The following is a 13,160-nucleotide window of genomic DNA, read 5'->3' on the forward strand; positions in this document are numbered from 1 at the left end:
CCCTTTAATCAAGGTTACTAAATATGACTTATTTGAGCTGAAATTTTAAGTATTTTTTTTTTTTTTTTTTTTTTTTTTTTTTTTTTGCGGTAGGCGGGCCTCTCACTGCTGTGGCCTCTCCCCTTGCGGAGCACAGGCTCCGGACGCGCAGGCCCAGCGGCCATGGCTCACGGGCCCAGCCGCTCCGCGGCATGTGGGATCCTCCCAGACCGGGGCACGAACCCGTGTCCCCTGCATCGGCAGGCGGACTCTCAACCACTGCGCCACCAGGGAAGCCCCTTAAGTATTTTTTTAACTTAGAGTATCTGGAAGTGTAAGGTGTTTATCTGATTTTTATGTCAGCAAATCATATTATTTGACTGGCCGTGTATATACTTTATTGGTAAGCTCTTAGTAAAACATAGCTTCACTTTCTAAATGGTGACTGCTGGAACACTGGGCTGGAAGTGCTCTTTTCTGTTAATAAGAGTCACAGACTCTGAACCTTTGTTTTCTGTTCAGCCTTCATTCATCCAACAAACATTTTGTAGAATGTTTGCTTTGAGCCAGGCATTGGACTTGTCACGGGGGAAACAAAAGTGAGAATGGTAGTTCCTTCAATGAGTAAATAGGGGAAAACAGTAACAGAACCCCCCAGGTTCTCCCTCATCAGTGAACAGACAGTGGGAGTGCCTGCCTGGTGGTGATGGTTGGGGGGACATACCTACAGGAGCAAGTTCTTGCTTTGCAGGAAGCTCTGAACATCCCAAGTTCCTTCTCCTGCCCGCTGCCATTACATGAGAAGAAAAAAAAATTTATTAAAGATATCACCTCTCTCAGCATTGTTGTAGACAACTCAGCTGTCTTTGTGAATATCAATAGAAGGAAAGTAGTGGATTATGTAATTAAAAATGGTAGATAATTTACTGTCAGGAATTGAGGGGGAGGCAGAGAGAACATGGTGCCAGTCTGAGGTGGGCAGAGGAGGTGACTGCAGGGGCTGTTTGGCTGTAGGCTGGTGTGCTCTTGAGTAGCCTGCTCTGTGCCTGTGGGACATTGAGCTCTGGGGAGCGGAGGTGAGCTCAGACATGGCGGGGCAGCCGGACTCAGTCCAGCTCCTTGCACAGAGCCGGTGCCATCAGGATGTCAGGTTAGAGGGGCTTCTGCCAAGAACCTGTAGACTTAAGTGGGGAATTAAGCTCAGCTTTTTTCCTGAAATGAATTCATGATTCAGCTTATAGAGCACTGAGATTCTATAGAACACGAATCTGAAACCTGTGCTGGGAATATTAGTAGTTGCTAAGACATGTTTAAGGGAATAGCTTTACGAAAGAAAAAAGTCTTCACTGATTAAATAGTGCTGTAGGTTGTTTGTTGCCTCTTTTCCTTTAGACCCTGGGTCTCTCTCCTTTAGAGACTGGATTTATTAGCACAAATCAAATTCAGTCATAACTGTCTTAAATTCTTTTGGTAAATTGTCAACAACTAATCATATAACATATTGTTCAAATAAATGCCTAATTTGAAGTGTGAGTTTAAAAATTTATCCAGAGTTGCTCTATTTTATAAAATTAATACTTTGGATTTAATAGGGTGTTTTTTCCCCTCTCTAAAATGATCAAAGTCCTCAAATTAGCAAAATTAGAAGTTGTGGGTGGACACCTGGCAGAGTGGCAAAGCCAGGCAGGCACGTGAGGTGTGAATCATTGCTCTTTTGTCCCTACCTAGGCTACCCAGGCCAGGACTTTGATTGGGCCGACTACCTCAAACAGTGTGGTGCTGAAGCTGCTCCCCAGAGGTGCTTCCCTCCGGTGAGAATCCTGTCCCCTCAGGGCCACTGCTTCGGGGCTGCTGGGGACTGCTGTGCTTCCCTTGCTGTAATGATGTTTACTCTGAAGCCAGTTCTCTCATGCACCCCCAAAACGCCTCTTGTTGATTGTAATAAAATTGTCCAAGGAAAATTTCATTTGCTGCGGAAGTTAATTTGTTAATTTAATTAGCTTAACAGTTTATCAATTTGGTTTTTTTAATTAGCTGAAATCATGTGAATTTAAAATTTTAGTTTATGATTTGTTTTGATGGTCCATTAATATGAAAAAATGATGAAATATTAAGGAGAGAAAATTATTAAACTTATTTATGATTTACAAAGCCAAACAGCAGTAAAAAGCTTAGAACATAAAACAACAGCTTCCTGCTCTGTCCCTTTCCATGGCTTCCCTTCCCAGAAGTATTCACTTCCTGTTCTTCTCACTGTTTGTTATTCTTATATTTATACTTCCTCACTTATAATTTGCTGCTATCTTTTGAGTTAATTTTAGATGTGTCTCTCAATTCTATATTACGGTAAGTGAGTAATCTAGCTATTTTACCTTACCTTTCTCCTCTGTCTTACCTATCTCCTCTTCCTATTAGAGTGATAATACAATTCTTGGTTAAGTCTGAATTTGAGTATTTACATTATCATGGGCATTTAGGTGTTACTCACAGATTAGCAGTGTAGTATTTTGTGATTGTTTTCTTCTTTTATTTGTCCTCAAGTTAATAATTGCCTTGTTTTTCATAGCCTAGTTTTCTTTGCTTATAATACTAGTTCTTCCCACACCTTCCAGTAGATTCTCAAGACTATTAGCGTATCAGGAAATCTGTCATGTCTAATATATTTTTTTAGAGACACCCCTCTTAGCAACCTCTTTTTAGACAGGTTACTGTCTTGGCTTGCCATGTAGTTTTAATTCTGGAAACTGCTCTGCTGTGTCACCCAAGGAATTGCCTCTCCTTCTTCTTAGGACTTGGGATTCCTGTTATATATATCTCATGGCCTCTTCTTTTTTGGTTTATTCCCTTGTTTTGATGGAGTCTGTCTCTCAGTAGCTTCCTGAAATGGGATGCAAGAGATGTAAGTGTTAGTAGACTTTTGGTGTTTGAAAATATGTTCACTCTACTAACTTGACTGATCGTTTGGCTCAATGTGGAATTTTAGAATGGAAGTTATTTCACTTTAGAATTTTGAAAACCTCCATTGTTTTCTACCTTATAGTGTTGGTATTGAGAAGTTGAAAGCCATTCTTATTCTTGATCTTTCATATATGACCTGCCCTTTTCTCTATCCCTGGAAGGTTATAGAGTCTCTTTTGTCACTCCCTTTCAGTGTCAAGCCATGGCTTGGCCTGTCTTCACCCATGTGCTGGAGCGTGGAGAGCACATTCTCTCTGGAAACTTGCGCCTCTCTGTGCTGGGAAGTTCCCTTGGATCTCTTCTTTGATTTCCTTTTCTTTTTCTCTCTTCTCCTTCTGGAATTCTCATTTTGGTGGCCTTCTGGACCAGGCCTCCAATTCTGCCGCACCCTCCCCACCCCCACTGCTTTTCCTGTTTCTTAGGGGGTTTTTTTTGCTTTGCTTGCTGGAAGATTTCCTAAACTTTATCTTTCAACCCTTATTTTGAGTTTTTAATTTTTGATACCACATTTTTAATTTTTAAAAACTATTTCTGAATATTTTTAATAACATACTGTTCTTATTTTAAAGATGCAATAGTTTTTCTCATCTTTCAGAGGATGTTAATTACCCCCACCTTTTGTGAGTTTTCTTCTTGCATAATCTGTTTTCTCCAAGTTGCTTGTTTTGTCTGTTTTGGTCTCTAGCTTTCATATGTTTAGATATCTGGTAATTCCTTGGTGGAATTTGCTTGCTTATATTTAAGAAATGGGAGACTAAAAGAAAAAGCTGACTGGAAGCTCTGAGCATGTGGGTGGGGCTTGTCAACCTTGAACTTCCCTATTGGGTAAGATCTGTCTGGCCATTTGTTGGGGAAACCTAAATCCATATCTTTATGTGTTCCTTCTTGTGCTTCATATTGCCACAAGAGGTCTCTTCCATTTGCTTGCATGGAGGGTAGAAGCAGGGACTGGGCCTCAGCATTCCACATGCTAATCTCTGTTCTGGACAGCATGCATGCCCTCAATAGTTCCTGTGTCCTCCTGCCCAGGGATCTGATGTTTTACCCTCTGGAGGATAAATCTTATCTTCTGTAGGAGGGGAAGGGACAGTTACCCTGGGGTGTAGGATGGAGGAGTTACTCTAGGATTAACTGTTACTTGGAAAGTTCTCTCAGATGAGCACGTGAGTTAATACTGAGTATGTATTTGATTAATTTATCTTCTAGTCAATTTCTGAGCATGAATTTAAGGAGAACATGAAGCTTGAGGCAGTGAACCCTCTTCTCCCTGAAGAAGTGTGCGTTGCCACCATTACTGCAGTGAGAGGCTCCTACCTGTGGCTCCAGTTGGAGGGTAAGCGTCAACACCCCTGAGAAGCCTTCGTCTGACCACTCTTCTTTGCCTTCCTGTTTACCCCTGTAATGTGGCTTGTTAAACTTAATTGATTAGCTAAATAGGGGTCTTGTTCAGAGACTTCTAATTTGTAATGTAAGACTCTGAGCTAAAAATTCATCTTCCTGTCCTTGACCTTCAAATTTTAGGAAATGAATACAAATAAAAGCCTTCACTTATATGGGCCCCTGTTTTCTTGAATGGAAAAATACAGGTTAAATAGCATATATTTTGATGTGACCAAAATACATGAGCATGAGCATTAGTAACTAGCTTATTCGAGAGATTATATTTTGGTTGCCCCCAACCAGTAGAACCAAAAAGTATGTAAAATTGAAAAGATATATTATGCTAAAAGTAATATTCAGTGATGGGACAGGTTTGTGGACAGAAAGTAGTATGTGAGTACTCGGCACTACAGCTAACTATGCCTGGGTTTCTTTTTATTCACTGCTGAATAGTCAGACTCGGTACTTACTGTTGTTCCCGGTTTGTAGAATCGGCCTTTAACATAGGTGTCATGGACAGCATTGGATGTACATGTTTATGCAACCTCTGCTGAGCAACTTTGTTTACATCACTTTCTGATTTGAGCCCACCAATCTAACTTGTGGTTTGTTCCTGAGTACCAGAAGTAATGTTTTTATTGAGTAGAACTATAACGTTTGCCTTTTATTTTCCAGTTATTTCATGGAATTGACGACCATATTTGTCAACCATCTGAATGATATTACTGGTAGTTCTAGGTGCTTATTTGCTGTTCCCTAACTAAGGGTCACCCTGTACATTGACTACCTGTTTTGGTCTTTATACAGTTACGCTTGGGGGACAGTTTGCTTTTTCTCTTAATGTTTGTCACACATGAAAAAGTACGACTTCTGTGTAAAGGGAACTTGCTTAAGAGACTTTGTGTCTGTATTATTGCAACAGTAGAACACTGTCTACTAGAACATTGTCTAGAAAGTAGTTTATGAAGAAAGTTATTTAATAGTCTTTAAAAATTTTTTTTAAATCTAAACAGGTTCTAAGAAACCCATACCTGAATTTATTGTGAATGTGGAATCCATGCATATATTTCCTTTGGGCTGGTGTGAAACCAATGGCCATCCCCTCAGCACTCCTCGCCGAGCACGAGGTAGCTGTCTATTTCTGGGTCAAAGGATTGATTGTTAAATAATTTGCTGTGTGGCTGTTACCAAGTAGGATGAATCTGGACATTTCAGAGAAAAATAAAATGATATTCTGGTTATCCATTTCTGCATAGGAGATCATTCATTGCAACAAAACATTTATTATCTCACATTTTCTGTAGATCAGGAATCTGACACAACTTAGCTGGGACCTCTGGATCTGAGTCTCTGGTGGGGCTGCATTCAGAGTGTCAGCAGGGCTCTTGTCATCTCAAGGCCCAACTGGGGGAGGATCTGCTCCCAAGTTTACTCAGATGGTTGTGGGCAGGAATTCATTTCCTTGTGGACTCTCGGACTGAGGGCCTCAGTTCCTTGTTGACTGTCAGTTGGAGGCTTCCCTCAGTTTCTTGTCATGTGGACCACTTTGTGGGGGAGCTCACAGCACAGGAGTTGGCTTCCATCAGAGCCAGCAAGCAAGAGAGTGAGAGATTGAGCAAGACACAGTCCCCATGTTTTGTAACCTAATCTTAAAGTGATCCCCCCCCAACTTTTAAAAACAGCTTTATTGAGAGATATTTATATACCATAAAATTTTCTCCTTTAAAGTACAGTTGACCCTTGAACAATGTGGGTTTGAACTGTGTGGGTCTACTTGTATGTGGATTTGTTTCAATAAATATGTACTGCAGTACTACATGACCCCTGGATGGTTGAATCCGCGGATGCAGAACTGCACATACGGAGGGTGGAATGTAAAGTTATACATGGATCTTCGACTGCTTGGGGGTTGGCACTCCAACCCCTGCATTGTTCAAGGGTCACCTATATTTAAAACCTAGTTCTGAGAGCTTCCCTGGCGGCGCAGTGGTTGAGCGTCTGCCTGCCGATGCAGGGGACGCGGGTTCGTGCCCCAGTCCGGGAAGATCACACATGCCACGGAGCGACTGGGTCCGTGAGCCATGGCCGCTGAGCCTGCGCGTCCGGAGCCTGTGCTCTGCAATGGGAGAGGCCACAGCAGTGAGAGGCCCGTGTACCGCAAAAAAAAAAAAAACCCTAGATCTGTGTTTTTTTAACTAGCAAGTACTATAAGTATTGCTATGTCTTTATACAGAAACCAAAAATCATATTTTTAAGCCTCCCTGGGACAGCCAACTTCTATGAATATTTTCTGGGGGGAAATAAAATGGTGTAGCTGTTTTGGAAAACAATCTGGCAGTTCCTCGAAGTGTTAAATATAGAGCTATATACTCATGAGAAATGAAAACATATATCCACATAAAAACTTATACACAAATGTACATCGTGGAACCAATCCAAATGTCCATCAACTGATGCATAGATAAACAAATGTGGTATCTCCACACCATGGAATAGTATTCAGAAATATAAAGGAATGAGGTGTTAGCATACACCACAACTTGGATGAACTCTGAAGAAGCCAGTCACAAAAGAGCACATGTTGTATGATTCCATTTATGATTTAACAAGCAAATCTAGAGAGAGGAAAAGTAGATTAGTAGTTACTTAGAGCTCGGGGATGGTTAAGTGGAGAGGTGATTGCTAAGGGGTACGGAGTTTCTTTTTGAGATGATAAAAATATTCTTGAATTGACTGTGGTAATAATTGCCCAACTATGTGAATACAGTAAAGACCAGTGAACTGCGTATGCCCTCCATGTATGTGGGGGATTGGTTCTGGGACCTGCCATGGATACCAACATCTGCAGATGCACAAGTCCCATAGTTGGCCCTCTGTCTCTGCAGTTTTGCATTTGAGGAATCAACTAACTGCAGACTGTGTAGTACTATAGTATTTACTGTTGAAAAAAATCCACATATATTCAGACCCATGTTGTTCAAAGGCCAGCTGTAAGCTAAAGTTAGCTTAATGCATATGTAACTTTTCCTTTGTCTTTTTATTTTTCTTGACATTTATATATTTTTTTTCTTTGTACAGTACACAAACAGAGGAAAGTTGCAGTGGTTCAACCAGAAAAACAGTAAGTGATAGTATGTTTGAATAGTTGACATTTGAAAGTTAGATATCTAGAAGAAGAAATAACTATTTCAGAGAGTATATCTCCTCATATATTGTTTTCTTAGATGGAAGCATAATCCTTTAATTCAGCTTTTGATAGTTTATACACTTCTCCTTACAATATGAGCATTTCCTAAAGTGGCATTATATATAAAAGGGTACAATGCATTCTCAAGATGTTCCCCAAATTGAATTTTCTTTGGTGTTTAGACCCTGAAGACATTTGAATAAGAGAGGAAATAGAGTCTCTATGCTGGTATTTGTTAAGGAAAACCAAAAATTATAAATCAGGTTATGATTTGTCACAGTGAAAAGAACTTGAGGTAGAAAACAACAACTGTACAAGAAAAATCACACTCAGAGGAGTACTTCTGTCTCCCATTAAGAAGCCCTTTGGGACTTCCCTGGTGGTCCAGTGGTTAAGACTCTGCACTCCCAATGCAAGGGACCCGGTTTCGATCCCTAGTCAGGGAACTAGATCCCGCATGCCACAGCAAAGATCCCGCACGCGGCAACGAAGATCCCACGTGCCGCAGCTAAGACCCAGTGCAGCCAAGTAAATAAATAAATATTTTTTTTAAAAAGCCCTTTGTAGCATTCCTTCATACACACTGTTGAAAAGCAAAGAATTAGTGGTGCCTTTAAAATACAAGGGATTCTGTGTGCATGCGTATTTTTAAAAATTGGGTTTTCAATTCTGTCTTAGCTCAGGCTGCCAGAACAAAATACCAGAGACTGGTGGCTTAAACAACAGAAATGTATTTCTCACAGTTCTGGAGGCTGGAAGTCTAAGATCAGGTACCAGCCTGATTTGGTTCCTGGTCAAGGCTCTCTTCCTAGCTTGCAGATAGCCATCTTCACGCTGTGTCCTCACATGGCAGGAGCGAGGAGGAAGGGAGTTCTTTCTTTCTTGTTCTTCTTATGAGGCCACTGATCCTATTGGGTTAGAGCCCCACCCTTATTTACTGCCTAAAAGACCTATGTCCAAACACACTCGCATGGGGTGGGGGTGGAATTAGGGCTTCAACATATGAATTTAAGAGAACACAATTCAGTCTGTAGCAAATTCTGTATAATTTATAGCTGCTTTCGTGGCTTTGTGAGTAATAAAACTGACAATTGAGATGGAGAGAAAGGCTGCAGCATTCTAACCCAGCTAGAGGACTGAGAAAGCAATGACAAAAAAACTGGCTTTAGAGTTTTCCTTGACTTAGTCATCAAGACTGATCCAAAGGTTTAGTCAGGGAGTATTCTGAAAAGATAAATTAGCCTTTTTCAGTGATTGCTGCATATGGTGTAATTCTGGTTTTGTAATTTGTCTTTAATTTTGAAACTGATAGGAGGAAACAGACCCTATATAAAAATGCTTCTGTTCTTCATCTATTAAAAAAACAAGTACAGATCTTCCTCGATTTATAATGGGATTATGTCCCAATAAACCCACCTTAAGTTGAAAATATCATAAGTTGAAAGTGCATTTAACACACCTAACCTACCAAACATCGTAGCTTAGCCTACCTTAAATGTGCTCAGGACACTTATACATTAACCTTCAGTTGGGCAAACTCATCTACCACAAAGAATACTCATGTGATTTATTGACTACTGTATTGAAAGCAGAAAACAGAAAAGTTGTAAGTGTATTGATTGTTTACCCTGTGATCTCCTGCCTGACTGGGTTGCTGCCCAGGAGCATGGATTGTACTGCATTATCACTAGCCAGGGAAAAGATCAAAATTCAAAGTATGGTTTCTGCTGAATGCATATTGCTCTTGCACTGTCGTTAAGTGGAAATATCGTTAAGTCAAACCACTGTAAATTGGGGACCATCTGTAGTTTACTTGTGGTTTAAGAATCCAACAAGGAATTCTATAATTTGTTGCTCACATGAATGCAGGTTCATTGGAACATGCAGTATCACAGCACTGTCTACAGACTGTTGTCCCCTTAGAACATGTCCATAGTTTTTAAAACAATTGCTGTTTCTAAAAAAAGTACAATTGAGGAAGCACCTTTTGTTACCAATTTTGCAATCTGCCACATTTGTTTTCTTCTTAGATTTGAAGGAAACTAATCCTCACATTTTACTGATCTTAGGAATTATCTCATTATTTTGTTGTGTTTTCTTGATGCAGAATACCATGCTCAAGGACTGTCCATGAGGGTCTGAAGAATCAGGAGCTGAGCTCCACAGACTCAGGTATAAGTGCATGCAATCTTAGGGAAAAGATGACCTTTAGCTTCTTTTAATGGACTATATCTAAAAATAACTTAGTAAACAATACCTTTGATTTATGGGATGTAGCTTTATAGAGGGGTCTTTTAATTGTGATTTTAAAGAGTTATAATTGTCTAAGATATATTTAGTTTAATAATTATCTTTAGGCTGGTATTTCTGTCCATTATAAATGGACATTATAATATTTTAGCCATTATTTACTGATCACTTGTCAGTGTTAAAGGCTCTGGAGGTCAATATATCATCCCTGAGTTTAAATAAAGAAACTTAAGCTTTTCAGATCATGCTCTTTTTTTAAACTGGGTGGTTGAGAGATAGATATTTATTCTTCTTTAAAATCTTTTTATGATATACACACTTTGTATATATATTTTGCAATTAAAAACAAAACAAAACACTGAAAAAGAGATTGTTGCAGAGGCAATGCCTGATAAATTAGACAAGGATCCCTGCTGGAGGCCCAAGCCTTTTGACCAGGGCTCCTTGGAACTACTCTTGACACCCCTTTGCTGGTTGTATAATGCTTAGCATCTTGGTTCTGTGTGTTTTAGCACAGATTAGGCATTTGGGTGGTATTTAGTAAATGCTTAGAAAAGAAAGGAAATCAAAGCTCAGAGGTCACACAGCTTACAGTAGAAGGGTCAAAAATGGAACTCAAATTTTTCTCAAGTTCAAAACCTGTACTTTTGTCTCTTCTACCCACTGCCTTTTCATAGCATCATTTATACATAGAGGATCAGGGCTGCATGACTCCTTATTTTTGACATGTTACTGACCATTCTAATGCCTACTAAAACTAAAGAATTAAGACATTAATATCTCATGTGACCATAGCCAAAATGTGTTTGCTTTGGATTTTGTCATATTTCAAGTTACCTTGGAAACAGAGCCTGAGACTCTTGATATTTGCATGCAGGAGTTTCATTGAGGAGTGCTTTTTGAAGCACTCCTGGGAAGGGTAAAAGATGCAGGACTGGGCAGAGGGAGAAGTTGAGTCACAGTGCAGTTATAACAGAAGTCTTTTCCAGTCCCACAGGGAGCCTTGGAGCTGGCATAGCCACTGAGTGTCCCTCAGTGGTGTGTCCCTAGAGGTGTGGTGGCCACACCCTTGTACTCCCTCATTGGTCAGTTATTGGAAGTGAGCTGCTTCTCCCTCCCCACCTCACAAAGGGTGGGACCTTGGGCAAGGTAGCTCTCTCCTAATGAGGGACAGTCTGGACTGAGAGATATTCCAGGATAGACTCACAACTGAGAGCTGTAAACTCCCAACATTCCCAGCAGCAGGGAGCATCCCCTGAGGGGATCTGGGTGACAGAGTTCAAATGGAGAAGTGGGCACCGACATGCTGACCACTATGCTAAGACTGGGTTCTTAATTAGAGAATGAACACTGCGTACTTAAGGGTGCTGTCAACACTGGGCAGTGTACACGCTCGTTTCCTTTTGATTAACAGGGCAGAAGAGCTTTCTTTGCTTTATATGAAAATGGAAAATGTTTTAGTGTCCTTGAATTTTTTTACATTTAGTAGCTGAATTGCCAACTACTCATATGAAGGGATTAAAAAAAACTTATATTGGAGTACAGTATTCATACAGAAAAACAGTTGAAGAGAGGGGTCTCTAGGCCTAGTTATACCCCGTAATACCTAAAGAATTTAGAGATGTGGTCACAGAATGTTTTTATCCCTTGGAGGAATCGCAGCGATGGGTGGGCTCCCACATCACCAAAGGCTACCAGCATACTAGTTTGGTAGTTTTAAGGGGACAAACTGTAGTTCTGGATAATATTCACCATCACTGTCTAGAAATATTCTAGAATCGATTATTGAGTCATTGATCTTCAGGAATCATCATGAGTTCTTGAAGTAAATCCTCCACTTCCTGTAGTGATAGAAGCGTGGGGCTCTGGAACAATGTTGCATTAACCAGGAGTTAATCTGCAGTAAGGATGTTGTTGATCTCAGCAGAGTGATAGCTCTATAATAGACTTGTTGTAAGTATAAGGTATTTCACACTCAGACAGTATGTTAAACTCCAAAATAAGTTAAGTCCTGACTTTATGTAATGGTGGATATGCTGGGTTTTTTCTTCAGTAATTCAGCTTTGGAAACATAGGGTAGAAAACTATTCTGTTCTGAATATTTGTTTCTCTTCATTTCTCAGTTATAATTAATGGAAAATATTGCTGTCCAAAGATATACTTCAACCACCGTTGCTTCTCAGGGCCATATCTTAACAAAGGAAGGATCGCTGAGCTGCCTCAATGTGTGGGACCCGGGAATTGTGTCCTGGTCCTCAGAGAGGTAAGGTTCCCACCTAGAGTAAAAGAATTTAAGAAATTTCACAGCAGTCTGGTAGATGCATTCAGACAAGGATCAGCATGCCGTAGGTGTGACAACTCTAGGTTTTATCAAAAGTGACTCACTTTTCTCATGTATTGGACAGTGAACTAGGCACATAATTATTTTTGCTCCATAGGAAACATTCACCTAAGCAGTTCTTCACGTGGCAGGTTCACCTCTGTCAGTGTAGGAAGGTCTTCTGTCAGAGACCATGTGAGGACCATGCAGGGGTGAACATGAGAGTAGTCTAAGCCTGAGAGGCTGTGTGGCATTAACCTGTGACCGTGATAGAACTACATACACATCTGCTGGACTTGAGCTTCCCAGGCAGGGTGCTGCACTGTGGGTAAGAGATGTGAGGGTTTCAAACCTATCAGCCCTTAGGGTGGTGAGGCTGTGTCTGGGGAGGCCGGAGCTTCTGTGTGTACCATGACTAGGAAAGGATTTGGAAGCAAATGCTAGAGTAATTTTAAATTTGTGGTGCCTATTTCTTCCTGACCATAATGTTTAGAATATTTAAGAGGGTCTCATTACTGTCTTATTTGCAACTTCGGTCAACTGTCATATCTTCAGTATTATTATTATGTTAATGTTTGTTAATTAATATGACTAGAATTAATCACCTAGGTGACATTCTAGGGAATAGCAAGGTTCTAATCATCTGCTTTTCTCCTCCCCAACCCATATTTCTGCTTTAAAAATGGAGCACAGGTCCTCACTTTACTGATCAATGCAGCCTATAAACCCAGTCGTGTCCTTCGGGAGCTGCAGCTGGACAAAGACTCTGTGTGGCATGGATGTGGGGAAGTCCTCAAGGCCAAGTGAGTAGGCTCCCCTGCCCTTTATTCCGTTTTTTTTTTGGCTGCATTAGGGGTCTTCATTGCTGCATGTGGGCTTTCTCTAGTTGTGGCTAGCAGGGGCTACTCTTTGTTGTGGTGCGTGGGCTTCTCATTGTGGTGGCTTCTCTTGTTGCAGAGCACAGGCTCTAGGCGCGCGGGCTTCAGTAGTTGTGGCTCGTGGGCTCAGTAGTTGTGGCTCACGGGCTCCAGAGCGCAGGCTCAGTAGTTGTGGCGCACAGGCTTAGTTGCTCCGAGGCATGTGGGA

The 13,160-nt window shown here is 40.8% G+C and overlaps 1 protein-coding gene across 1 annotated transcript in view; it reads left to right on the top strand.

Moving 5' to 3' along the window:
- The window catches only part of SFMBT1 (Scm like with four mbt domains 1), a gene marked incomplete at both ends in the record, with an annotated part of 131,508 nt that overhangs the window by 109,719 nt on the left and 8,629 nt on the right, over nt 1–13,160 (top strand). The window contains 7 exon segments of the mRNA XM_079712947.1: nt 1,708–1,790; nt 4,144–4,270; nt 5,331–5,444; nt 7,396–7,438; nt 9,612–9,676; nt 11,878–12,017; nt 12,768–12,877. Of these exon segments, the coding sequence (XP_079569073.1) occupies nt 1,708–1,790; nt 4,144–4,270; nt 5,331–5,444; nt 7,396–7,438; nt 9,612–9,676; nt 11,878–12,017; nt 12,768–12,877 (682 nt within the window).

The sequence above is a fragment of the Hyperoodon ampullatus genome (genome assembly GCF_949752795.1).
Source record: "Hyperoodon ampullatus genome assembly, chromosome: 10".
NCBI lineage: Eukaryota > Metazoa > Chordata > Mammalia > Artiodactyla > Ziphiidae > Hyperoodon > Hyperoodon ampullatus.